A 26,044-nucleotide genomic window follows, 5' to 3' on the forward strand; every position below is an offset into this window, starting at 1 on the left:
AATGGGTGAAACATTAAAATGGGTGGATTTGTAGATAATTTTTTAATACTCTATGCTTCCACTTGAATTAAAAAAACTGCATAATCTGTGCCTGTGTATTATTATTATGTTTGTTTGTAATACAAAGACGTAAGGCTGGAGTCTGAGGGGTAAGTAAATCAAGTAACGGCTTGTTTTGCAGTGACCTTGGCTGACATAGCTATGCGAAAAATGATCGTGTCCATTAAAATCAGTTTCAATTTAAAATGTGAGATATGGAACAAATTTCTAATCTTTTATAAACAAAGTGATGCGGCAAGCAAACTAATTTTTTTTTAAGTGAATAGTTATAGTATAGCAAGAGATGGAATGTGGAGTCACCAGTTCAGTGGGTTGGAGGGTGGGGTGAAGACGACTGACTGGTCATGACATTTTAGTAAATTTCAGAAAGTGGAGGCACCAGACAAACAAAATGGCTTCCTAGCGACTCAAAGCGGAAAATGACGGTGCTTTTATAATTATTAAGAAATTACGGATCAAATGGGTTCGCGTTTACGGTAAGTTTTACCTTGCTTTTGTTGGAAAACCTCTTTATGTCTCCGTCGTTTTGTTTGTAATGATTTGTTCATTCCTTAGCCCGGTACCCGAGAAAATTTTTGAATGTCTCGTCGAAGTTACAGCTCCCCATTCTGAAAAGGAAGGTACGTTCGTATATGCAACATGACCCCTAATTTTTGATCTGATTTCAATAGAGTTATCTGTTTTTCTTACTTCCTTGTTTCGATTGCTGTAAATATAATCTTTTAGACTTCCCTCCATACATCAATATCATTATAAACATATAACCACTTGAATAAAAACGGCAAAATGCACAACACAGTTTAAAAAAACGTAATTTCGTGAAGAATTAAAATTCGATAAGAATCGTTCTTTACTTCCGACATTTATTTTGGTGGTAAAAGGTTTAATGTTTAGAGATCTGATGCAAAAGTAGAAAAACTTTCGGTTGCAAATTATATATGAAATCGTAATTGAGTTATGTTTGCAGATTATTATTTTCGTGTAAAAGTTTTATTCCTGTCGTAATTAATCTATGTGTTGTTTAGAGAGTCTCATGTCGTTTGTAATGAAAACTTTGTGCTTGTGCTTGCTGCGTTAAATTGCTATTATGAAATCATAAATAATCATGTAGTTTTGTTATGTGATCTGATCCTTTTTATTTAATGTTTGGACTTTGGAAGTAAGGAGTATGAAGACTAAGTTTGCTTAAAAATAAACAATTTTAACACCTGTGAATATATATATAGGTGGGGATAGGGGGGGGGGCTTTAGTGTTGTGTTTTGATTAAAGTCACATTGTACAGTAGTTCACTTATTGCGCACAAGGGGCTGTTTAAGCATTACATCTGTCTATTACACATTCTTATGAACGTGATAAAAATATTGCCATAATTAGGAGAAAGGTGAACATGTGAAAATAAAACTTTACTTTCTGAGCTCACAATATAAACATTGCCATTTTCATTGTAGTTAAATTTTTACTTATTTTTGAATGAGAAACAACACTTTTCCTTCTTACTTGCCATATTTATTTATGGTAATAGTGTGGTGATCAGATATCTGCGCAACCTACTTTATGTAGGTAATATATAATGCATGACACCTTGTATGGTGTTAAAAGGAGATTAGGTATTGTTATATAATAGACAAAGAGAGTTAGACAAGGGCCAAAAGAATTCTGTAATGTATAAACAGCTTTTTTATTATATTAAAATTAAAGCTCTGAAAGACATCTTTTTCTTTAACTCTTTTTCCACTATTTTAGGTGCAGAATTGAAAAGTTTTTTCCCTGATAATTATGAGGATGTGGTATGTAAAAGATACTTATGTCATCTTGTTTCATTGGTTTATTTATTTTCAATGGTTCAGTCAGAAAAAGTTTAATTCTTTTAGCCAATCTAATGCTGTTGCAATGTTAATATTTAAGGACATCAAATGTTGAGAATACAATAATGTATAATCATCCATCATTTCAGTCAAGACTGTGCAACATTCTCGGAATGCTTTAGTGTAGTTGTCTAAGAGATATATCTTAAGGAGATTCTTCATTACGTCTGCAGACCAGTCACAGTCACATGGGCAGATTTTTAAAGGTCGCTTTGCTCGTGCAGGTGAAGCAGACAGTAATAGAGAATCGCCGTAAGATGAAATTAAGGCTTTAAATTTATTGGATTTTAATTCTGTTTAAACCCTGATTTATCGCATCATTTTTCTCTACTAGGATATGCTCAAGGATGTTGTCACAAAGTTTTGCTTTCCCTTTGCACATGATGCGTAAGTTTTATTGAGGAGTCTGTGAATGCCAACAGAATTTTATACATGTTTATGATATAATCAAGTGCAATATAGAAATTCCTATTAGAATTTAATTGCACCTTTCAGGGCTATTGAAACATTCTGTGACATCTAGCTTTATTGTAAAAAACATTTCTACTATTATAGTAACAAAGTTGATTCTTTGAACTTTAGAAAGAATGGTGTGAGGTGTAAAACACCATCAAGTAATTCAAGTTTGTCAACATTTGTTGGTTTTCAAGTTATTGAATTAAACAGTTTTAATTTTTTAGAGAGATGGTTGATGCTGTGCAGCATTTTGCATTTGTCTTGACTGACATTGATGGATTTTTTCGCTTTGGATTTTGTCGTTATCCACCAAAAGCAAAAACATGTCTTTGTATCCTGAGGTAGTATGTGGTATTAGATATTGCTTCAGCATATATATGTATGTATACAGTGTTATGTATACAGTGTTAGGTAATCATATGAAATGTTTTCTTTAGTGATTTGCCAGCTTTTGAGATGTTTTATGGTATACTCAACACATTGGCTGAACTTGAGAACACTGCCAAAGATCAGGTATAATACATAAAAACAGTAGCTCAGTTTTGTAGCATTAGTGAATCTATATTTCAACCATATTTGATGGTTAAACTGCTATGATCAGTATGAATTAAATCCAACTAGTTGCAAGAAGTCTAGAAAATTGGGTATTTATATCTTTATTTAGCCTCTCACATCAAAACAATTTCTGGATCTTGTGCTGGATAGTCAAGTGCCGGAGCCTGGAACCAAATTTACAGTCAGTGATCCTGTTATTGATTGGGTATGTTTTTTATGATAAGGTTCCCTAACTTCCCTTTACATAGTACATTCTCCAGATCAAAGATTAATATATTGACCTACATGTATTTAGACAAGACAATACAACTATCCGGATCCAGGAAAATTGCCTACAATACCCGAAAATGTAAGATCTTACTTTAACTACATAAATCTTACTTTGTAGAGATACAACTCTGTACAAGTAGTATCTAAAATCCTAACAAGATTGGATGCATTTTTATGTCAATCATTTTTAAAGTTTCTAATTTGTTATCTAAAATATTATAAAAGCTCTAGTCTAAGCAAGTGGTTTATTATCTATGTTTTTATTTAATTTCAGAGAAATTTGACAGATTATTTTTCAGCTGTTAACCCAAGCAACATGATTGCACTATTTGCAAGGTATGAAAAGTTTCTTCCATGCAATAATTCTTTAAAAAAAAATTTTGACTAATATTACAGTTAACTCAAGGTGACAAGTACAATCCTTTTTTTCTTTAAGCATGATGTTTGAACGAAGAATTATAGTAACATCGAAGAGGTTGAGCTTGGTAAATATTTACTTCATTGCTGCGAGATAATCAAGGATGCCACAGTCCTTGCCTGTTCATATGGTACTCAACTTCATTTGAGATGAAAATGCATGTTTTTAATTTAGTTCATTTTTCATATTCAGCTGACGGCATGTACATACAGTGCTTCATTGCTTCTTTATCCAATGCATTGGCAACATGTGTTTATCCCAGTGATGCCACCTAGTCTCTTAGATTACTGTAGGTATGTATCAATATTCTTAAGTCATCATCTGGCCAAGAAGAGTTGCTAAGAACTAACATGCATATGTTACATGTACACAGTTTTCTAAGCAACTTTCTTCCTTCATTAAACAAGGAAAAGTCAATTAACTGAACATTAAGAGAAGATTACAGTTATGTTTACTATCATGCATACAGTATTTTTTGTTCTTTCAACATTTTGATTATTTCTATTTGAAAACATTTATTTTTGCATGATATGATGAGGTGATGCTATTTGACTTGCCAAAACATGAAGTCATGAACAAAACAACAGACAACTATACTATACTTCCAGAGAATTGCAATAGGAATAGGACACATTCATCATCTAATATTTTTGTCTTTTGTCAGTGCTCCAATGCCTTTCCTTGTTGGAGTTCATTCTTCCTTGATGGAGGTTTGTTTTTTGTTGAGAGAATTTTAGGACTCAAGATTTTGAAATAATAAAATATATTATTATACAGTTTAACTATTGAATTACATGCATTGCATATTTTTTTGTAGAAAGTACGTGATATGCCATTAGATGATGTTGTTATTTTGGATATTGACAAAGAAGAGATTGAGCTGTCAGGAGATTGCTTTCATGATGTTGATGATCTACCATCAGAGGCTGTAAGATATTTACAATCTTCACGTTTGCTTCACCGTTATTTTCTGAGCATTGTAAAACCAAACAACTGATGTACATTCTTGAGGAATATCCTTAGAGAGCTACTTGTGGTTTTACAAACTCGATTGAAACCAACGTGATAGAAACCGTATTAGAATATTAATGCCAATGTATCGTTCAATTGCTGTTTGCTATTACATGGTATGTGCTTATGCTTGGTGTATGGTTAATATAGGTTTCAAAATTAAACAGCGCCCTGAAGAAGAATACAATAGCTATTGGTGAATACGTGGCTCGCGCCTTTCTCGGTGCTGTAGTCATATTGATTGGTGGATACAGAGATGCATTGAAACTATCTGTAAGTTGATTCGTCTGGTGATGTTTATGGCGCATTTCCATAGTACATGAGTTTGATCTAGTATAGATAAAGTTTTCTGTTCAAGAATTTCTTTCAATTTCTCGTTGTTTTTTTAGGGCGACACTATCATATTTCGAGAAGACATGTAAGTACTGCGGGATATAATAATGATTTGCATAGGTTTGTCTGAATGTAAACTCGATTTTCGTCCATTTCTGAAGGTTCTTGACTTCTCGTCCACATATGAAATCCTTTTTGGAAAACTTATTAAAGTTACAACTGTTTGAACGAGTAAGTACGTCGAGAAGTGGTATAATGTGTACATATTGTAGATGTATGTTATAGCAGATAATCACTATGTCATGCTGGGTGGTTTTTGTATTAATTGTTTTCTTCTCTGGATAGTTTATTCATCATCGGCTTGACCAACTAAACTTAGGCGAGGCAATTGATGATGTGTTTGAAGAGCAAATTGGGCTTCAAACAGAAAGTAAGACAAAATAGTTATTACATTCACTTTCTGCATTTGCGTTTGAGATATTCACCAAAACATCAAATTTCCTACTTTCAGGTGATTCAAAATGGGTTACTCAGTACAAACATTGGATGAAAAATCGTAAGGTATTGATCCTTTCGCTGTTCTTAGTGTTATGTGTCGCACTGAATAGCATACAGCCTTAGGGTATGTACTGTAATAGAGTTAGGTTAGAGCATGATTCCCGAGGGTAACGAGATGATAAGAGGGGTGATTAGGGTGAGGTGAGGTAACCCCTAAAATGTACCGGGCACAATTTTTGCTGCGGCTAATCCATTTCGTTCACTGGCTTAAATATGTACAAAGAACACTTTATGAAGGTGCACATTCACCTGACCAATCTATTATAAACTTTCTGATTAGTCTTTTATCCTCGTGTTTTTTTTCTCGCAACAGAGACATGGGACCCAGCTTCTGAACAGCCTCAGTGGCAAGACAGAACAGGTATTTTTGATACAATTCTTTGCTCTCGTTCTTGCTTCTTATCTGCCCCACATTTGGTTCTATTCGCAACTCCTGTAAATATGTACTGATATGAAACCTAATAATCGGGATCAACTCTATTAATATTCCAGGCGACGTACAGAGCGAAAAAATTTATTCATGCTGGCGTGAAACATGGAAAGAATGGCTTTAAAGAGGCCGTGAAAGGAATGAAAGAAAAGAAGAAAAAAGTAAGTGTTATACATTGATTTTCTTCCATGAATTAATGGATACATTCATTTCCTCGTGGAGACGACCGCAGCGTCCATGCTGGGAAAACTCACCCATGCTCTTTCACTATATTTCATTTTTTCAGCGATGTACGTTTATTCATTACAGGAAAAGGATGGTTATGATAATAGTTTGAGCAGTGCAGTTAGAAGAACCCATTCTCTTCCAATGAGTCACGCTAACGCTGTTTCAAGAGATCAGAATTTTGATGCAAGAAACTCTGTCGGCAGCGCTCTTGTAGGTTTATTATAGAATGTGATAAGCTCATCTAAAATGTTCTATCTCTTCAACAGTTTTTCAAAATTATTTTTCAGCAAAATCGTGTAAATTTGACTCCATCACCCACCAGGAGCCAGCGTCCGGAAAGACCACCTCCAAGGGTACCCGACGAAGTCTCACCAAAGATTCCACCTCGTCAACCTCCCCCGCGGCCACCCCCAATGAGGCGTCCCTCGCCCCCACCCCCTTATCAATCCCGTGAAGTATCTAACGATCCTGAGGTGAAATCCCGACCTAGTATGGTTCGGAATCCTGGGGACCCTGGAGTGAAAGATCTTATTAATTTTTATGATAGCCAGGTTAGTGATTATCTTCTATATTTTAGACCAAACAACATCTTGAGAATCAATATATGATTCAAACAAGACACAGGTTGGGACTGTAAAGTTTTCGACTTTATTTCAAAGTCATATTCAGACAGAATGACGAGCCTGAATCTCACTGATTCTCAGACGACTTTAAGCTATTAATTCCGCCAGTTTTCATACATTTGATGACACATTTGCTCGTCTTGTAATCCTCTCCAAAGAACGAGGCTAACAATTATTTTGTTTGCTAACGTCTAACTAATATCTTAACCTTTGGGAATTATAACAGGAACACTTTTAATTTTATAAAGCCTGGTTTTAACACATCGTAATTCATCGGCGAAGTCTAATGTCCATGCATGGTCATTGATACATAAAATGATATGTCCATCTAAAAAGTATCTACTTAATCGATCACAATTGATCGTAGAACATCGCCTATGAATCACGACTTATGAAAACCTGGCTTAAGCCGAAATGAAACACACTCCTTATGTCTTGGAAATGTGAGATTTTATATGTTGTAATTCATCAGCGATGTTCTACGATCCATTGTCAGTGATCAAAGATCGTTTTTCAGATAGACATAGCATTTTAAGTATCAAAGACCACTGACAATATACATTGCCGATATATTGCGGTATATGAAAAACAGGCCTTAAGGTTTTTGTGTTCAGACCTCTCTTACATACATACATTCAAGTGTGAGTGTTCAATTTCGGTTGGGTCTCCTTGGGGAATGTTAGCAACGACAAGTTTCCTCCGCCAAACCAGTTTCTATATTTAAAAAATGTTGAGTTTCAGGCAATTTTTCTCTGCCGCGATGGTTTTGTCTGATTATATCTCCGCACTCAATCATACCCTTCCTCTCTATAAAAACCTTTTCCAGCAGACAGTTTTGCGAAATATAAGAGAAAACACACTCCGAAAATAAACATCTTGTAAACTCAAGATATGAGTTGTTAAAAACAAGACACAATATTCAAGGTGATATTTCGACTCATTGTCAAACCTAACTATTTACAAGCATGCTACGATCTTTATACAAATTTGTCAGGAAGTAACGATGACGTAAATCAGCGAGTTAATAAGAAATACGAGAACATGGCCTCACGAGATATTTGCATGCTTATAGTGATACAGTCTAAGGAAAGACTATAAGTTCCTTTGATGCCTTTAAGCCGCTATTGAGTTCTGGCTTTTTAAACTTTATATGGAGTGCCTCGAGGAACAACAACAGATTAGAGTTTGTGTGGTTGCTTCTACTCTTGCGCTGAACTCGTACCTAGCAATACAAAAACACTCCAGTCTCTCAACCACACAAATTCTAATCTGTAATTGTTGTTCCTCGAGGCACTGCATATAAAGTTTAAAAAGCCAGAACTCAATAGCGGCTTAAAGGCATCAAAGGAACTTATAGTTTTTCCTTAGACTGTATCACTATTTGCATGCAAATATCTCGTGATGCCATGTTCTCGTATTTCTTATTAACTCGCTGATTTACGTCATCGTTACTTCCTAACAAATTTGTATAAAGATCGTAGCATGCTTGTAAATAGTTAGGTTTGACGATGACTTTAAAATAGAGTCAAAATATCACCTTGAATATTGTGTCTTGTTTTTAACAACTCATATCTTGGGTTTACAAGATGTTTATTTTTGGAGCATGTTTTCTCTTATACTTCCTCTCTATTCCCTCTACATCTCTTCCTGTCTTCCTTTTTACTTCAGCCATAGTCTATCCCTGCTCCATCCCTAATTTATCCTTACTCCATCCCCGCACTCACCCCGTGTTATCTCTCAGCAGAGTTCCACCGATCTCCGATGACGTCGGATTACAATTCTGCCTTTCTAGGAAGACATCACTGCTATTTCTGCCGCGTCAAGTAGCAAAAACGATCCTTTTGCGGAATTCACGGAATTTGATTATCTTGCAACTGGTAGGGCGACTCCAGGCTCTGTTCAAACAGAAATACCACAGTTAAAAGTTGATAGTCCGTCTTCTAGTGATCAAAATTTAAATGAAGGATTCTTTAGCCAGACTATGTGTGCACTTTCGGACGATACCCGACAATTTTTACGAAGTTCGCGTCTATTGATGGAATCACAGGAAAATACGACAATGAGTCAAAATGCCAGTTCTTCGGCCGACTTATGGTGTTCCCCTCGACTCGTGCGCAAGCCCCCGCTGAAAAAATCAACAACGGGTAAAAAGACCCTTAGGGAAATTGCATTGGAACAGAAGGTTGGAAACGGGCACGTTCCGTTTTTGACTCATGCGTCGTCTGAACCATCATTGCTCGTCCCGGTTGCTGGCAATATGAGGAATGAAATTCATTGTAGTAAGTCTTCCACCGATATAAACAGAAACTCTGATTTGAGTTCGAATGTTGAGTTATTAACGCGAGTAGAGTTGGATGAATCGAAAACAAACAACGTTGATCCGTTTTTAGAACTTATATCACAAAGACACAGTCCGCAGCAAATTGTAAGACGTCAAAATGTCCCTATGAGTAGCGAAGTTTAGGTAAAGTTATATATTTCTGAAGTCATCTCATTAGGACTTCAATAGCATTTTCCTGCAAACGTCAGAAAATCTTGTATGAATGATATGAACTGAGAAAGATTATTATAGTACATTTCCAGAACGCGAAGAGCCAGTGTCCTTTGATTCTTCCAAGTTACGCTTGTTGGATCTCTGTTAATAATTAACTATAGTTGGATACTTCGTTCGTTTGGAAAAGTTAATAGATTGGACTTTTCTCAATCTCATTTTATTTCAAGACGAAAAGCCTGTGACCTTCTGTCACACTTCGCTGGATGCATTGTATTTTTATGCTGCAAACCATGATATTGAGGGTTGGAAGTGTTTTCAACCTTCCTCAAAGTACCCTCAAGCTTGAATCATTGAACGTTTGGGATGCGATGAATTGTAAAGAAAGTAGAAATAGAAAGTCGTAGAAATAATATGTAAATATTAATTATTAAATATACAGATCTTTAACAATTTTAATAGCAAATTGAGAATTTTTTATTCTATCTATTCTATCGCTCTTTGAAAGAAAACGAGTAAACGAAAGTACTATAACATTCTAGACGCTCGACACGTGCGTCAGTGGAATTTGCCAGAACGCAAGGGGACGTCGAAATGTGTCGAACGGTTCCGGCTATGGTTCCGGCGTTTACCGATCTTCGTTGTAAGCCAATAGGAACGCATAATTCATGAAGTCGGAAGATTTCCGAATTATGTTGTCGCTATAAGACACGGTGAGATTTGTACATGTTTGTTTCGAGGTTACGAGCTCATATGTTGAAAGCAAGGCAATAAAATTATGACTGTTATGGGGAAAGAAAAGTTAGAAAACGATCAGAAAGTTGCAGGAATAGATGATGTTTACCGTGCTTTGATAGCAGTCAAAGAAAAGGCATCTAATAGCGCGTTTAAAACTCTGGGAACCGGCTGTGCTGTACGAACAGGCGACATCTTTGGAATAAATTGGCGAAAGAAATTTCATCTTTTGATCTCGTCTGCTTTGGTCGGGAAAGACACTTTGGAATCTCGCGAAAACCGTGGCAAATACATAGGCGAATTTGAGCATGGAAAGCCGAGACTCGAGCTGGAGAAGGCTTCGAATACATTCTTTAAAAAGGAGCACAAAGATTTTCATTTTATCGCAATAGGTCGTGGCCGTTCTGGCAAGCTGGGCCATCATGTTTTGGAAATTTCTCAACTCGAAAGGGACGAAGTCCTTCGTGGAAAGCTTGTTTGCTTCGTCGCTGTTGTCTCGAACGAGAAATCTGCTACTCATTCGTTCAGGTCACATGAAATCGCCTATAATTCCCAATCCCAGTGCTTTGAAACGACAGACGAGCTTGGTCATGATGAATTTCCTCGCGGCGCCCCGATTTTGAACGAACATCAGGAAATCGTCGGAATTATTAGCGGAATTACCGATGGAAAGAAGCTTGAAATTTGTTTCGTAAGCGATTCTAAACCTGGTTAGTATATTTGCTATTCTTTTGACATGAATTTACTCTGGTTTTAAAAAAAATAACGATACAACTTGTTCGGTTTCTCATGGTGTTCCATAGGGGTGTTTCCAACTCGTTAAATAATAAATGATTTTCGTGGCTGTCCATACTATTACTCTCCTACATATTCCTAACTTGAAATATACATAAATTAAGACTTGTCTATTCGTTGAGTATTAAAAACAGACGATGCGAATAACTTTCACATTTGATCGCGCTTTTTGTTGTTGCACACGGAAACTTTTTATTTGTTTATTGCTTTGAGCCCTTGTATGCTTCAAGTGAACGTATAAAAAAAAATCTAGAACTATACAATTTTTTCCTGCTTTTTGGTCTAAAGTGTTAAGCGAGTGGCGAGGATACCTGCAATATTGTAAAATGACTTCGTATACATTTATACAGTACAGTGTTTGTAGATTTTTTATGCTTGATTTTTGTCCATATTTGCAATATTAAATTACTCCTGTAGTACGGTACGTGAATGAGTGCAAAAAATCAAATGGTTTGGTTTAATATCGGGTGTGATACCATTTGGAATATTCCAATTTTATGCATGTCTCAATTTCCTTCAGAGAATTTTCCTCAGTTTACAACTGGGAGATATGTGATTGTCGCCGCTTTTGTTTGGCGAAGCTATACAGCAAACGCCCCGACGCAATTTAATTTCCATCTTATATTAATTGATGCTTGTTGCCAAGTGCAGTTTCCTGTTGTAAAAAGCGTTATTTGCCGTTCGCGCGTTTTACATAATTCATACTAGACTTTATCGTTTATCCCCACGTATATTCACACTTTCACACGGGTAAGTAAAATGACTCCCTGCAAGTGTTATTGTTAAGAATTTAGCCAATCTCTTAATTTGAAAAGCGAGTTTACCCTACCCCAGCGTGTGTGGGCGTCTGTATGTTTTGGTGAAGAATTTCCTACCCTCGAAGAAAGAGATAGTATCTTTTACCCATCTCAAATTACGCATCGTGATAGGATATTTTGATTCTAGATCATAGGCTGTTTAAATGATAGGTGGTTCAGTGGATTATACAGAGAAAATGACTACCAACGTCGTCTTGTCGAAATAGTAGCGATGTTTTCCCACGAAAATGCGCTCTTCTGGGGAACTTGCCGGAAGATTGCCTAAAAATAGTGTTTTTATAGGGTGATTAGTTCCGTCAGGTGCACGTTTTTTCAGTGTTTTTCAATGCAGAATACTTTCTAGATTTTAATTCTTTGCTACCAGCCTACCATGTGACTAAAAGTTAGAAGAACGGGTATTTGCAGCAGCAATATTGACCAAGGATTAACCCACGTGCTGAATGTCCTTATGTTTTTTTGTGAAAATACCTCATTTACCCCACAAACTTTACTCGAATGTTTTTGGAAATATGTAAAAGACAGCACTATTCTCATTCTATATCAGTCTATTTCTCATTGTCATGTTGTCTGCAAGTTATTAATTTTTTAACAGAGTGTAATTTTCTCTACTCGCAGTATTTGTGGGCATGTGTGGCAATAGTGGCATATGTCATTAGTTTCTTACTGCACCTGTTCCAGTTAAAACATATGGAAATATATGTTAACTTCATGTGTAAATGCCTTGTTTTTGTAGATCAAACTGAGCAAGGGACTTCAGCAGTTATTTATATAGTAGTTTATTAAATGTATATTTGTACTCCATCGACTCAACCTATTCAATTTTATACATTAGCAGTAATTGCACAACCAAAAGTGGAAGAAAACATTGTTCCTACCTTGGTTGCTGAAGTCAAAAGTGAAGTTGAAGAGAAGACAGAAAAACCCAAAAGCAATGGTGAGATAAAGCCTCCAGAAAAACCACAACGCTCCACCAAAATCAACCGATCGCAAAGTGATCGACTACCAAATTATCTTGGAACTGGCAAAGATAGAGATTTGAGGCACTCAATGCGGTATGGAAACCGTCATGGTTATAAAGTGTATGTTGCTGGTGAAGAGAAGGAACCTGGTGTTCAGAGATGGAAGCCCAAAGGATTTGGTGCCAAGAAACATCTGTTTGAAGGAAAGGAGCCTGTCAAGTTCCTTGGAGCTCGCCACATTGCAAGTCCTGTTGCAAAAGAACGACAAACAAAAATGCTATTCAACAAGCCACGTCCTAAGATAAAGTCCAGTGTTAGTTTACCCTGCAAACTGAATGAAGCTGCTGGAAAGATGTCAAGGTCATTTCATGGTGTTCCTGGTCGCAGGTTTGCTAGTGCTTCAAACATACCTCAAGGTAATTAATTGTACTTTAGTACTGAAATCAAACATCGTAATATTCTAATTCTCTCAATAGGTCAAATTATTTGAATGGCAAAATAATACATTGGACGTGCTTATGACAACCTACTTTCTCCTTATGTCCTCACACTTTAAAGTTTAAAACCAACCCCACAGAGTGTTGCTCCTTAACAACAACCTACCAGGTTCAGGGATTTTCTACAGTATAAGAGTATTCAGCTGGTCAAACATGATATTTATACAATAGACAAAAATAAAGTGGAGAATGATGCATAATGCTCTATGACAGGACCAATAACACATGCCCAGCCCCTTAAAATATGCACAGAGAAAGAAAAAGCCAAGTTATCCAGGTATGCCATCCAAATGAGTTCTCAAAGTACAATTGTTTATTTTTGCTAGGTTTGTACTTAATCAAGGACTTGCCATCTTCAATCAAAACTAAAGCTGCTGACATCCTTGATGACCCTGCCAAGGGGCAATGGTGGCGGAAGATTGCCATTCATTATCGTATTCGTGAAGTGGAAGTTAATGACCTTGCTTTTGGAGCATCACGACACATCTCGGGCAGTGAAACAAAAGCCTTGCTCCAAAAACTGTCTGTGAAAAATCCAGACTTAACTGTTTCAGACTTAGTAGATTTCTTGCTCAGTGAACATGCTAGTCATGAAATTTTGAACCTCTTTTGGTCGTATACCTACAAAGGTGTCTAGTACTCCATTTGAAATTTTTAGTTGTAATATATAATTTGTTAAGCATTTTATTGTTATTATTGTAGTATAATTAAACATGTGGCAGCAAGAGTAAATATCACAGAATAAATGAACATTTTTCCGGGGCTGAAATTCTGGCAAGGTTAATTATTGGAATGGACAGGCTAAGCTAGAAAGGCTAGAAAGGCTGCCTTCATTTCTTTCGATCTACGAGTAATCATTCCGCAGATAGTTTATCTTATCAATGATTAATCTTATCAAAAAACCGGTTCACTTAACCCAAAAACTCTGGCAATCTTAGTATGAAGTTGAAACAGTGGTTGTTGAAATATATGGGTCAGAATGGCCTTGTGGCTCGTGCTTTAAAGTATTCTATGATATTTCTTTAATTTTGTAGTAAATGTTAGGAAATGGTCACTCACACCAAAATGAGGAGATCCATTATCGTAAAATAGGTGTTACGTTATAACCAAGGAGCATGCAGGTGGTGTCAATGGTATAACTGCATGTTTGCAAGAGCCTACTCGCTACCTTCACCATAGCACAGACCATAGGCAGCCTGGCCAATGAGTCAATACGCTTTCGCTACACGATTCGAGAAAATTACGCGATCAGAGCACGTGAGTGCTTAGATGGTTGGAGATTTGGTTGGAGTCTGTTTGGTGGGCCCACAGCCTGGGGCCTTTTTCCTGTTCACAGTATTATAACTGTGGTCACAGGCAATCCATGGATGATAAACATCCGAACTATGTATTCTTCGCGGGAAATTTGTATTAATTTACTCGATTTAAATATAAAACCAGTTGTAGGAAGCGGTAAAGATAGCAAAGTATTTAATTTTGGTATTAAAGTAACACAAAATGGCTGAAATATTGGGGAAATTGTAGCAAGATTTGGAATGTACTTTGTCCACTATAAAAGACTCTTCGCGGTAAGTCTCTATTACTTTGTGACTTGGATGTGGTTTGGAATATCCGTATTTATTGATTATATCTTAGCTGATTGGGTTAGTAAGTCTGAAATATTTTACGTTCACAAACAAGATGTTCATATAGACCCTATTTATTACAGATTCCTGACAATTGACATTGTCAACTACCAATGTTTCATATTATGCATGTCAAACATTACCACTCAAGCGTCATGACTCAGTCTTCAATCACAAAAGTCGTCCTTTTTGATAAATTTATTTAAAATGACTACAGTTAGTGTCAAAGAATACAAATCAGAATTAGAAGTTTTAAAATAGATTATCAGCAAATTCATAGTTGGTGCAAGGCAGTAGTACTAAATGGTGTATTGGTGGGTGGCTCTCAGCTTAAAGAAAGATTGTTAATCCTTTGCTAAAAACACCAATAAACAGATCAGTTTTCATGTCATATGATATAATCTTTGACTTGGACATATTTTGGCTCTGCATCCCCTCCCAGTTCCCACCACCTGACCTAGCTGTGAAAGCCTAGTCTATAGTATATATCTATAGTCACAGGGGAGAGTGCTGGCTTGGATAGTGTTGTTGCAGATCAGTTTTCCAAATTATTATCTGTATTTATCACTTATCTTTGAATGTTTAAAATTATGTTTTGCAAGCCTTCAGAGTTTAAATTTTGTCACTCTCTGGGAGTGATGAGGTTCAACATCTTATATGTCATGCACTGGATTTTGATCAAGAAGATTCATCACCAGCATTTGTCTAAAATGTGCTGGTTTAAGCTCCCTGATGTTACACTTGGCATCCCTGCACCTTTTTGCTCAATCAGATTTCCAAGTTGCATACAATTAAATTCCTTTAAATTTTGGGGAGTTTCAATCAGCATTAGATTTAAAACACTTTAAAGTGTATGTCGATCTTGCTAGCATGCTGCCAGGCAGGTGCACAAGCCCAACCCCTTCCCTAACCCAAGTGTCTTTCTAAAATCCAAATTTGACATCCTGCAAAATTTAGAGGGCCAGCTGAGTTACGGCCTATCATGCTTGAAAGCCCATCTTTGCCTTTCTTCTTGACTAGATGCTAATGTTTGCGAACAGTCATTTGTCTTTTGCACATGTGGTGTTAATGGCAAAGAATGCTAATATGACTGAAGTCCAGTTCCATACTTCCATTATCTATTATTCATACATCTGACAAAGGTTCAGTTATCTCACTTTTTCTGCCATTATTTTTAACGATGATTCTGATGATAAACTAAGCCTGATAACTTTCCTGTGATTTTAAATATTAACGTTCATTTAGCTGTTATCAAAACCTTCTGCTAGGAGCAGGCGTGTTTATTTAAAAGTTTTATTACTTTTAAATGATGCATGATTGCTGGCTAGCCGAAATCAGAATATATTTGGCAATTGACTTCCTTCAAAACATAATACAAATTTGAATAAACAGGTTATACTCTATCGCAACGAAATAGACGTTCTTCAATTTAAATTTCAAGATTTGAAACTTTGATCTAAAGGACTGTTTTTGAACGTTTGATATATAAATATCAAAAGGCGAGAAGTTATCGCAAAGTCAGACACTGTTGTGACTCGATTGATTGAAATGAATCTGTGGCGACGTTCAAAATCTTGGTTTCAAGAGAGCTTTCCGTCTCAGAAGGAAGGTTTTGAAGCTCAGGATTACTTGGATCAGGAAAAACAACTTTTGAAAGCGAAGTATGACCAAGAACAGATGATTATCGAGAAACAATTTCATTATCAAATGCTTGAAGCGAAATTAAGATTTGAAAATGATTTACGCCACCTTCACGACGAACACTCGCGATTAAAGGCCAGAAATAAGAAGGTCTACGAGGACACAGGGCCGCTAGAAAATGTCAGCGATTCCCCAACGATAGAAAAGACATCCACAAGAGAATCAGTGAAAAATTCTCCAGCCAAAAATCTTGTTGAAAATGGGTTAGACGGTTTGGAGTGGGATCCAATTAATGAATTGAAAAGTTATACCGAAAACGAGACACTAGACAGCTGGGAAAGCCAGTGCGAAATCTCGCCCAACGAGTCGTATGAAGGGGAAGATGTGGACACCAGTAAATTCCGAGATAGTGCTTACGGGTCTATCTCAAAAGAACTACAAAAAAGCTCTTCCGATAACGAAGCGCCGCAAACGTTGAAAAAATTCAAATCTAGCGATGTTGAAAGGAAAATTGAACAATTAAGGTCCACTATACGACAGGAAATTACTCTTGAATATGATGGGAAATTTCAAGCGGAAAGAAAATTTCTATATTCCGTTATAGATGAATTGGAAGAAAACGTTGCGTTGCTCAGAAAACAAAAGGAAGATATTGTCACTATTTTTGAAGGGAAAAAGTGTCTTATTGACGGCTAGAATTATTCAAATATCGGATATTTTCAAAGCTGAAAGGATGCGTATTTAAAAATGAAACACAAAGGCACATTTCGATGAACTTTTTATTTAAAATTCTTTTTTGTATTAAACAGATTATTGCATGCAATTTTAATGGTAACTGATATATTCTGATATATAGTTATTTACCGTTTGTGGTATGCATAAATCAACATGAGTAAACCAAATAATATCGTCAGTGCGGTGGGGACCACAGCAAATGAACTTCTTGCATGGCACTGTGTGGTTTACACAGAGAATGGAACTATTAAAAGAAAGTTTATGTAATACCGAACAAGGTCGTTGTAGTTATTCAGAGTGAGTTGCGAAGTATTTTAGCTTTTCTGAACTTTTCTGTGGGTTTCATTACTTTAGTGTTGAGAGCATGCGCAATAGTGGTAACAAGTGATGAGAATTACCAAATTTAGGTCAGTCGAATGACTGGAATCTGTTGCATTTTTCAATGAAAACAAAGATTAACATAGTGATAATGTAATCTATGGTACTGATATATTTGCTCTGAAATAATCAGGTTGTTTTCTAAAATGGTAAAACTGCACAATAACACATTTTGCGTGAAGATAAAATTGCGGTATAAAAGTAATATTCGCCGTTGTTTTAGTGCTGATGGCGTTGCACTTGATAACATTCAACTTTTGAGACCGTGAAAAGCGCTTACATCGATACACCCATCTTACTTTCATCGAAATATTGAAATGACGTTATTGAAAAGTTCAGTTATTGAATTTCTCTATCTATTATTTTGATAAAATTAAAAGCGAACATAGAACATGTCACGAGAACGTGCTGTCAAAATTGGCTTATTTCTTTGTATTTAAATTTTAAAATTATGATATAGTAGACCGCGATATGACAAGCATTAAATATTCATGTTCTTAAATTTCTTTTCATTCCTCTTTGTGCGTGCAATTTACTCTATATGTATTTATTTATATACTGTCTACGCGTCATTATGTTTCCCTAAAGATATTGTTAGTCTGGCCAAATTCTTGTTTTCCTTGAAGCTTACGTACGAACCATTCAAGTCTACCTTTTTCCTGGGCTAAGTTAACTTTGTATTCCGTTTCCAAAAGCTGCTTTAGTTCGCGTTTTTCTCGCAAGACTTTTTTCTCAACTTCAACTCTCTGTCGTTCATGTCTTAGTTTTAATTTCTCTATTTCCATACTAAACTCAATCTCAAGTCGTTCTTTCTGATATTTCAATAAAGCTATGTCATTTTCATAACCCTGGATTGCCGCGTCGAATTTTAATCTCTCTTGCTGGATTTGTTTTGCATATCGTGTTTCAAATTCGCGTTCGATTTCGCGTTTTTCACGTTTGGTTTTTCGTTCCAGGTCGCGTTTTTCGAGCTTAAAGATTTCCATCAAGTCGTTTTTCTGTTGTCGAAAGCGTTGTTCCATTTCATACATTTCTAAACTGAATTCTCGTTCTATTGCTGCACGGCATTTGGTTAAAATATTTCCCATCGCGGTTTGTTCATCACTAACGCACGACCCTTTTCGATCGTTTGCCCGACTGTTTGTACTTTTCCGTCGTTCTGATTTCTTACTTGGTGTTGTTTTAACATCTTGATCTGCTTCGGGTTGTTCGCTTCCAACTTCGTTAGCAATTCTTGTGCCTTCCTCTTCGTATAACTCTCCGAGCTGACTGAATGCGGTCAATAATATCTGCTTTAGTTCTCCTTCGATTTCCGCTACGCGGTCTATCTCAATATTAAGTTTCTCTTCTAAATTTCGCTTTTCTAAAAGAAATGTTTCTTCCCTCCCTTTCATCTGTTGTTCAAATCCTTCCCTAATCTCTTCTTTTTCTTGCTCAAAAAATTGTTTCAAGTTCGAAATCTCATCGTCATGCTTGCGAACCAAAGACATACGATCATCCTCAAACGCTTGTTTCAAAACATGTTTCTCACCTTGAAACTCACGCCGTATTTTGTCCTTCTCATTTTCGAAATTTTTGCGAAGTTCTTGTTTCTCGTACTCAAATGCTTGTTTCATTTTCTCCTTCTCCCTTTCCAAACCCCGAACGAGTTCATTTATTTCTTCACGATGCGCAAATTCAAGTCTCTTCTCTTCCTCCATAAAGCCTTGCATTAATTCAGCCTTCTCCAGTAGAAACGCTTCTTCAATTTCAACTTGCTCTTGTCCTTCGCTTTTCTGTTCCATTTCTCATTCGCCTAAAGCTCAAATGCTTGTTCAAGCTTGTATTGACACTGTAGATAGAAAAATAAACGTTTAAACACACACACATGCAGCCGAGACATCCTAAATTTTCTGACTGTCTCGCATTTTAACATACAGTGTCTGTGTGTCATGTATATTTGATTACATTCCAACTTGACCTTTGCCACCCCGCATCAGTTAATATAATTACTTTTAAAAGGTCTCCCAGTTTGCTACAATGGAAGATATAGTTTGAAATACATGTTTTTCGATATAGCTCACAAGTTTACTCCATATTTTCTTCAAACAAAGCTGCAAAACAGTGAAACTTCACAATTTTTTTCTGCATTGCTTATGTTGTCTGTGGGCATTTTAACACAGACTTGCAAATGTCGTCTGTCATCGGTCAAATATGTCAAATTTCGTGTGGAGACCAATTGTCGGATACTATGTGATTTTCCCATCTTTCCTGCGACGAAAAATTACTGGTGAAAAAATAACCTACATGGTCAGGCAAAAAATAGATCAAGAAATTTATATTTTACCTTACGGCAAGTTAAATTATGCAAATATAACTTGAATTTTATTATAATGAGTTTAAAATGAAAACAAACACGATATTTGAGTGCATAATGTTATCCTAATTAATGCAGTATCGAGACAATATTTTGTTGGTTTTTCACGCAGTCACAGATATATCAAAAGCGAGGATCAATTAATTTGTGGTCACAGCTTTTGATTTGCATCAAACAGACGGCGGAGATGCAGCAGGACGGAAAAGTATGAGATTTAGATAAGCATTCTAAGATGACCGATATATATGGTATATACTTATACAACAGAGAAAGTAATGAAAACGTGTTCAGAAACATTAAACTTCCGACAATATTTTCCCATTTAAAGATTGTATGCAATAATAATTAAAATATAAATGGTTAGAAGTCTTTACCTTGAGTTTGCACCTAAGAAGTTAAAAACACTGCTTCACCTCGTCTACCGTCCAAAAGAGGTGAAATGGAGCAATGAAATGCTAGTATAATTCTCGTTTGGAAATTGGAAAACAGCCAGATTTTTAAATTGTTGCAAACTTCTAGACATTTCTCTAGTCTATCAGTAGCACCGCATGGGGAGAGTTTAATGTATATCTTATTGCATAAAGAGAATCCAGATTCTTGTGAATTCATCCAATTACATTGAAAATCTCATCTCGCCGCAGGACGACTCTGGCTGACCGTTGTGAATCGAATGTTAACAGCAGTGTGTATTTTTACAGCGTACAAACAATGTACAGAATAGCGTTTCAAAATTACGCATAAAGCATTTGAAATTACACATGCAATAATAACATGTGGCTATATAATTGCCATTCATCAGCTGAAACCCAAATGTGGTAAAACAAATAGATTTTCTGAGATCATTTTCAACCGAATTTGTCCGTCACAGATTGTACGTGCTGTTTTACGTAGCCCGGTAGCCGTCGTAGCTGACAGATGAACAATCCAAGGTGTATACTTTCGGAAATTTCAAACTTCGCTGACTATATCAGAAGGGTTATTGCAAATACCATAAGCTCCCTTCCTCCCTACCAACTATTCAAACTTCTACGGAACATTTTACAATTTTTCAATTGCGTGCCGATAGTTAAATTCAGTTACGTTAGTCGTACATAAACACGCCAATATCTTTTTGATAATCCTAAAATGACTAAAGATTTCGTCATTTGGCATATTAAACTTTGTACAGTACAGTAACTTCATGCATGTATATAGTACCGCGGATATATAGCGATATACTGTTGTACGATTAACATACTTCAAAATCCACAAATTGGCAGTGAAATACCATATAACAGATGCTTCTTTCTTTGTTATCTTCTTCAACCTTATCCTGATATTGCCATTAGGTTTTTACCAACCTTGGGGTAAAATATTCTTTTATTTAGCAGCTGGGGTTAAAGTTATAATCTATAACTAACAATGGTCCAACAGTTAGTCAGACGAAATTGTGTTTATTCGACCCTGTCTGAGAAGAAACGGCAATGAACTATGAAAAACTACATTACCTTTCATACAGCGTTTTCGCCGCTTGAGTTGTTCAAAACGACTTCAACATTCAACGAATATCGACGAATATTGGCAATAGCCGCTTATTGTGATTAACGAGTTGCGACTTTCGCCAAACCATTGAAGTGATCTCGCTTGAATTTATAGCAAACTACTGATCCAAATCTGCATAATCGTTTTTCTTATAACAGTATCAATTGAATGACAGACAAAGATTATTTCTTTGCGGGATGTTAAGTGTGTAATCGTTGCGAACAATTAACGCCATGCATGCAAGTCGGCAGTCGATTGAAAATGTCTCAAGTTATAGAACTAAATATGGTTCGTACAGTGATTGATTACTGCAGTGATTGGATAAGAACTTTTGAGAGCAGACGGTCTGTACTCCTGCAAGCGGCTTACAAGGACTGCATGCTAGCAATGCTTTAAGCCTGTAAACTATATAATTTCACTGCATGGTCGCTAGCCTGAGTCAATATACTTTCTCCTCCTTCCTGAGCCGAGACGTCGCGTTGTTTAGTCCGTTGCTACTACAGTAGCAAGCGTTAGAGTCCATCACGTGATACTTATCAAATTGGGGTGGTTAGGAATCAGGGCATCATGCACAGACGTTCATGGTGACTGGTAAGGAATATGGTCAGCTAAAAGGAAGATTCTAAACACTTCTGTACATCACCTTATTTTTCATGTATAATTGACTAAATAAGTTATTTTTTCTTCCTAGGATAATTCGCCAGAGACTATTGATCTTGCATGGGCATCAACAATTTGGAAATATGGTATTTATATATATATATATATATATATATATATATATATATATATATATATATATATATATATATATATATATATATATATATATATATATATATTCGTTGTTCCTTCAAACATCAGGTAAAAGCTGTCTTTTCTCAATTTTCTTTCATTTCTTTTTTATTTAATTGTATGCACGGACTTGCACGACAGAAAGGTTTTACGCGTCTGGTGGATACATTTGTTGAGTTAATAAGTATATGGACCAATTCCATGCATGGTACTAATCATGTTTGTGCATGGAAAACTATATACTAGTGTATGTCAGTATGAGGTTAGTTGAATTTTTCGCAGAGCTATATATATTTTGAATTTGACCACGGATATGATTGTCGTTTGCCTTTTAAAACTTATCCTTGCAGACGAGATACGATTAGTAATTTAAGAAACAAATTCAAATATGAATATGCATTCGCGGGTTGAGCAGGTAATCCTGCGTGTAGTAAAACAATTCTCTGACAAGCTTTGACATTGAACCTCAACCCTTGCGGTTTGTTCTGGACACATTTTAAACACGACATTGTGTATTACGACGTTACAATTATATTGTACATGCAAGGAAATAATCTAATAACTTTCGGTGGAGGAAAATTATTTTTTAGCGTCGCTGCTTCATATATTTTATGCAGTGAGACAGGTACTTTTGTGTATTGGTTTGAATATCCTCAAATATTCAGACGAAAGCGTTTCAAACAATCGAAACAAACCTGAAAGCAGAGCAAGGTAAGAATTGCATGGTATATACTATCATTAGTTCATCTTGTGCTCGTATTTTACATTTTGGACTTTATAAAGTATTTTTACTGTCTATTTTCCTGCGTTAGCTATATATATATTGCCCCACTGCAGGTAAATAAGTGTTGCGTATACTAAAATATCTAGAAACGTACTATGTAACGATCATAATTACTATAGCAAACTACTTTTGCATATGATTTTTACGTTGTATACAAAGTCAATTTACAAGATACATGGAACATGGTGTATAAATATTGTTGGCCAGTTGTTATTGTAAAGCTTGTCACCTCACAGGTGAATTCTCTTTGACGTTAACTAAAATTATTTCCGATTTTTGATATCAATGCATTTTATAACAGATTTGTACTGATCCCCATCGATCTTCTGGACTCAAGAAAATTTGGTTGTGTAAAACCATATAATTTATAATATTCTTACTAGAATAATTATCGAGAGTACATTGCTTGCTATATATTGTAGCTTTTTTACTACATATAGCTTTGGCTTAATATAGTGATTGGAAATTATCAGAATTATGGACGACTTGCATGGAAGTAAAATTACAATTACAAAATATACGGGATCTTTACTTAATTAGGAGTGAAAATGGAAAACACAATCAAGAGTGATCAAAATTTCGAAGCGGAAAGAGATCAAATCGAAGAAAGACACAGACTTGAGATCCTTAATCTTCTAAAAAGTTTCGAGTTCGAGAGGAAAGATATTGAGTCGAGAGTCCGTTGTGAATTTGAAAATAAAGAAAATGACGGGGTGCAAAATTCACAAACAAATGATTTTGATAAAGAACTCTTTTATTCAAACGAGGAAAAACAGGAAATTGACGAGGAGAAGCAGCAATTATTACTAAAGATATCGGAACTGGAGGAAAGGATACGCGAGCAAAGTAAAGATAATTCTCATTCAGTAGTTTCGTCTGCAGGTTCGTTATTTCAAAGCTAATTCATATCATTCAATTTATTAACGGAAGCATAGCCTCCATTATTGTTTAAAACTATAACAGAAAAAAGACAACCGCCTGAAATACTTTATGATTTATTAATGAATCTAGACGCTTGTTGTTTCCTAATTGTATAGATTAACTATTCTTGTTTTCCCTTCTAAATTCTGAGTGAAAATTCGCGGTAGCACGGGGCAGGCTTTGTTTTAGAAATCTAGTTCTAACTCGTAACCTATATATTCTCCCAAAAGTTAAGTGACAAACGCATAGTTCCATACTGTGTTGCTTTTTTTGACAACAGCAGTTAAATTGACTGTCAAATGCTGTGAATCTCAACCGTTACCGCACCTTTCATTTAATATTGATAGAAAACTGTGATCTTTAGGCCTGATTCACACTAGCTCCTAAGAATCGGGGATCCTTTGTATTTTTTCCCGATGGACAAAGGATTTTGCGCAACAGTGACCTCATACAGAGGGAATCCCAGATTCTTAGGACAAGTGCGAACCAAGCTTAAATTCCAAATTTTTCCATCAAATGCTTTTTCAGATAATAACATATCAACAAGTCTTGGCAAAGATAGCTTAGAAAATGAGAAAATCCACCAAAGTCATCAGGCATCTGACGAAACTCAAGATACAGAGTTAAACACAAACGTTACCACTAAATCTTTATCCTTGCTGGAAAAGGAAAATTTGAAACTTGAGGCAGATTTGAGTGAGAGCCGAAGTCAAATATTGCATTTGAAAGGCCAAGTTGAGAGTTTCAATAAAAGATTGCAGGATATTGAAAAGTTTTGTGAAGATGAGAAAATTCCATCCAATAAAAGAGACATTCTTCAAAAAATACTTCGTGGTTAGTAAAAGAAATATTTGAAAACACGAAGAATTGTATCTTAATTTATGTAAAATTGACAGGTTTGCAAACAGCAAACCTTGTAAAAATATTTGCAGGACGATAACTAACTTTGCTTTCAGGATATTTTATTTTCTCACTGTGTTTACTGATTTCATATTCCATTTTTATTACATGTGCGTATTTTTTGATTATAGAAGACGAAAAAAATCTAGCCATTTTGTAAAGGAAATTTATCTATTTTCACGATTAATAGTAACAGGGTCGTATATTGCTTTTTTTTAGGAGATCCTGAAGAAACCACATCACCTGACGTTTTCCAGTCCCCTGGATACAGCTCGGAGGCTCATGAGAAATCTTTGGATGACACTTCGTTCACTGCTGAAATACCACACCGCACAAGCTCGGTGCTTAGTTTCCAACTTGAGGAATTGAATTTAGAAAATGAAGATTTAAAAACCAATGTCCGTGAGTTGGAACAGAAACTACAAAGAACTGTCGAGGAAAATGAGATACGTCTCAATGTTTTGAACGACAAACTGAACGGAATCGTTGAAAAGATTGTTTCTAGCGAAACAAATGACCAATCTGCATTTATGCAAACCATTGTGGAAGAACTCAATGATATTCGTTTGGAAAAAACTTCACATGATATTTTAGAAGAATATGTGGGTATAATTCTGAGACAAAAGCTGACAGCCCCATCGCCGGATCTTCTTAACGAGAATTTCTGTCATGAATTACAATCACTTGAACAAATGTTGGACATTGAGATTTTTGACGGTCGTACTTTTGACCAGGAAATGAAAGACGAAGTTAAACAAGTATTTAGAGATAAAGAAAAAGAACTCCTGATCTCCTACACGCTGGAGAAACTTCGAGATGAGATCCGCCATCGTGAAACAACAGAAGGCAATTTGGAGGAATTACGAAAGGAAAGAGAGCGGGATTTCTCTATGCATCAGGCGGTAAATGAGGTATTGAAGATGCACTTAGGGATCTATGATGATGGAGGTAGAAATGAGCAGGTTGATAATCAAACAGAAAATATGGTCTCCAAAGAACAGCCTAAAGCAATGGTTGATAATAGTGAAGCGGTGAATAAGATTTTGAGAGAGCATCTGGGGATTGAGAATGAAGGTGATGAAAGATTGGCTGTGACTGATTCATTCGAAGAAAAAGAAGAAAACAGTGCAGAGAATGGGACTAACACTGTTCATCTCGAAGTTCTAAAGGCCGAAAAAGAAAATCTTGAAAGAATTTTACAAGAACTGCAAGACCATTTTGAAAAGGAGCGTCAGAACTGGCTTGAAAAGTTGGAAAGTCCATTAATGAAAGGTAAACATATAAT

The 26,044-nt window shown here is 35.9% G+C and overlaps 4 protein-coding genes across 12 annotated transcripts in view; 3 read left to right on the forward strand and 1 right to left on the reverse strand.

Moving 5' to 3' along the window:
- The first annotated feature begins 422 nt into the window (after window positions 1-422).
- LOC114518858 (DENN domain-containing protein 1A-like) lies at window positions 423-9,744 on the forward strand. 3 transcript variants are annotated; one of them, XM_028538875.1, is made up of 23 exons: window positions 423-536; window positions 616-680; window positions 1,805-1,848; window positions 2,261-2,313; window positions 2,607-2,723; window positions 2,820-2,895; window positions 3,047-3,142; window positions 3,233-3,286; window positions 3,482-3,543; window positions 3,644-3,692; window positions 3,818-3,918; window positions 4,290-4,335; window positions 4,443-4,553; window positions 4,787-4,909; window positions 5,026-5,054; window positions 5,131-5,200; window positions 5,315-5,399; window positions 5,481-5,530; window positions 5,841-5,888; window positions 6,020-6,118; window positions 6,267-6,395; window positions 6,473-6,736; window positions 8,550-8,694. In XM_028538875.1, the coding sequence occupies exons 1-23, from the start codon at window positions 520-522 to the stop codon at window positions 8,571-8,573; spliced, it is 1,812 nt and encodes a 603-aa protein (XP_028394676.1). In that variant the 5' UTR covers window positions 423-519; the 3' UTR covers window positions 8,574-8,694. The 3 variants fall into 3 exon arrangements, with proteins under 3 accessions (XP_028394676.1, XP_028394677.1, XP_028394675.1); XM_028538876.1 differs by having other exon boundaries at window positions 8,553-8,694; XM_028538874.1 differs by having other exon boundaries at window positions 426-536; window positions 8,601-9,744.
- A 258-nt stretch (window positions 9,745-10,002) lies between these two features.
- On the forward strand, window positions 10,003-14,041 carry LOC114518859. 2 transcript variants are annotated; one of them, XM_028538879.1, is made up of 3 exons: window positions 10,003-10,744; window positions 12,483-13,022; window positions 13,430-14,041. In XM_028538879.1, exons 1-3 carry the CDS (start codon window positions 10,078-10,080, stop codon window positions 13,738-13,740), a joined length of 1,518 nt encoding a protein of 505 aa, XP_028394680.1. In that variant the 5' UTR covers window positions 10,003-10,077; the 3' UTR covers window positions 13,741-14,041. The 2 variants fall into 2 exon arrangements, with proteins under 2 accessions (XP_028394680.1, XP_028394678.1); XM_028538877.1 differs by having other exon boundaries at window positions 12,480-13,022; window positions 13,430-14,039.
- A 3,720-nt stretch (window positions 14,042-17,761) lies between these two features.
- On the reverse strand, window positions 17,762-21,970 carry LOC114518938 (trichohyalin-like). Of its 6 annotated transcripts, none has more exons than XM_028538978.1 (3): window positions 21,326-21,970; window positions 21,106-21,178; window positions 17,762-19,313 (listed from the first exon to the last, which is right to left on the reverse strand). In XM_028538978.1, exon 3 carries the CDS (start codon window positions 19,264-19,266, stop codon window positions 18,055-18,057), a length of 1,212 nt encoding a protein of 403 aa, XP_028394779.1. In that variant the 5' UTR covers window positions 19,267-19,313; window positions 21,106-21,178; window positions 21,326-21,970; the 3' UTR covers window positions 17,762-18,054. The 6 variants fall into 6 exon arrangements, with proteins under 6 accessions (XP_028394779.1, XP_028394775.1, XP_028394777.1 ...); XM_028538974.1 differs by having other exon boundaries at window positions 21,076-21,178; XM_028538976.1 differs by having other exon boundaries at window positions 21,076-21,227.
- Window positions 21,971-22,193: 223 nt separating this feature from the next.
- Window positions 22,194-26,044, forward strand: part of LOC114519004 (extracellular matrix-binding protein EbhA-like) — a 39,353-nt gene continuing 35,502 nt past the window's right edge. Inside the window, exons 1-4 of the mRNA XM_028539061.1 lie at window positions 22,194-22,865; window positions 23,479-23,820; window positions 24,388-24,693; window positions 24,979-26,031. Coding sequence (XP_028394862.1) covers window positions 23,487-23,820; window positions 24,388-24,693; window positions 24,979-26,031 — 1,693 coding nt within the window. The 5' untranslated portion in view covers window positions 22,194-22,865; window positions 23,479-23,486. The remainder of the gene's footprint in view (window positions 22,866-23,478; window positions 23,821-24,387; window positions 24,694-24,978; window positions 26,032-26,044) is intronic.

The sequence above is a fragment of the Dendronephthya gigantea genome, unplaced genomic scaffold, assembly GCF_004324835.1.
Source record: "Dendronephthya gigantea isolate DGI-Jeju-01 unplaced genomic scaffold, DenGig_1.0 000012F, whole genome shotgun sequence".
Classification (NCBI taxonomy): domain Eukaryota; kingdom Metazoa; phylum Cnidaria; class Anthozoa; order Malacalcyonacea; family Nephtheidae; genus Dendronephthya; species Dendronephthya gigantea.

Excerpts from the sequence above, each read along its gene's own strand:
- LOC114518938 (XM_028538978.1), bottom strand. The coding sequence starts at position 19,266 with ATGGAACAGAAAAGCGAAGGACAAGAGCAAGTTGAAATTGAAGAAGCG.
- LOC114518858 (XM_028538874.1), top strand. Across the intron at positions 1,849-2,260 it reads CTGATAATTATGAGGATGTG|GATATGCTCAAGGATGTTGT; the intron begins GTATGTAAAAGA and ends TTTCTCTACTAG. Across the intron at positions 2,896-3,046 it reads AGAACACTGCCAAAGATCAG|CCTCTCACATCAAAACAATT; the intron begins GTATAATACATA and ends ATCTTTATTTAG.
- LOC114518859 (XM_028538877.1), top strand. The coding sequence starts at position 10,078 with ATGACTGTTATGGGGAAAGAAAAGTTAGAAAACGATCAGAAAGTTGCA. Across the intron at positions 10,745-12,479 it reads CGTAAGCGATTCTAAACCTG|CAGTAATTGCACAACCAAAA; the intron begins GTTAGTATATTT and ends TTTATACATTAG. Across the intron at positions 13,023-13,429 it reads TGCTTCAAACATACCTCAAG|GTTTGTACTTAATCAAGGAC; the intron begins GTAATTAATTGT and ends TATTTTTGCTAG.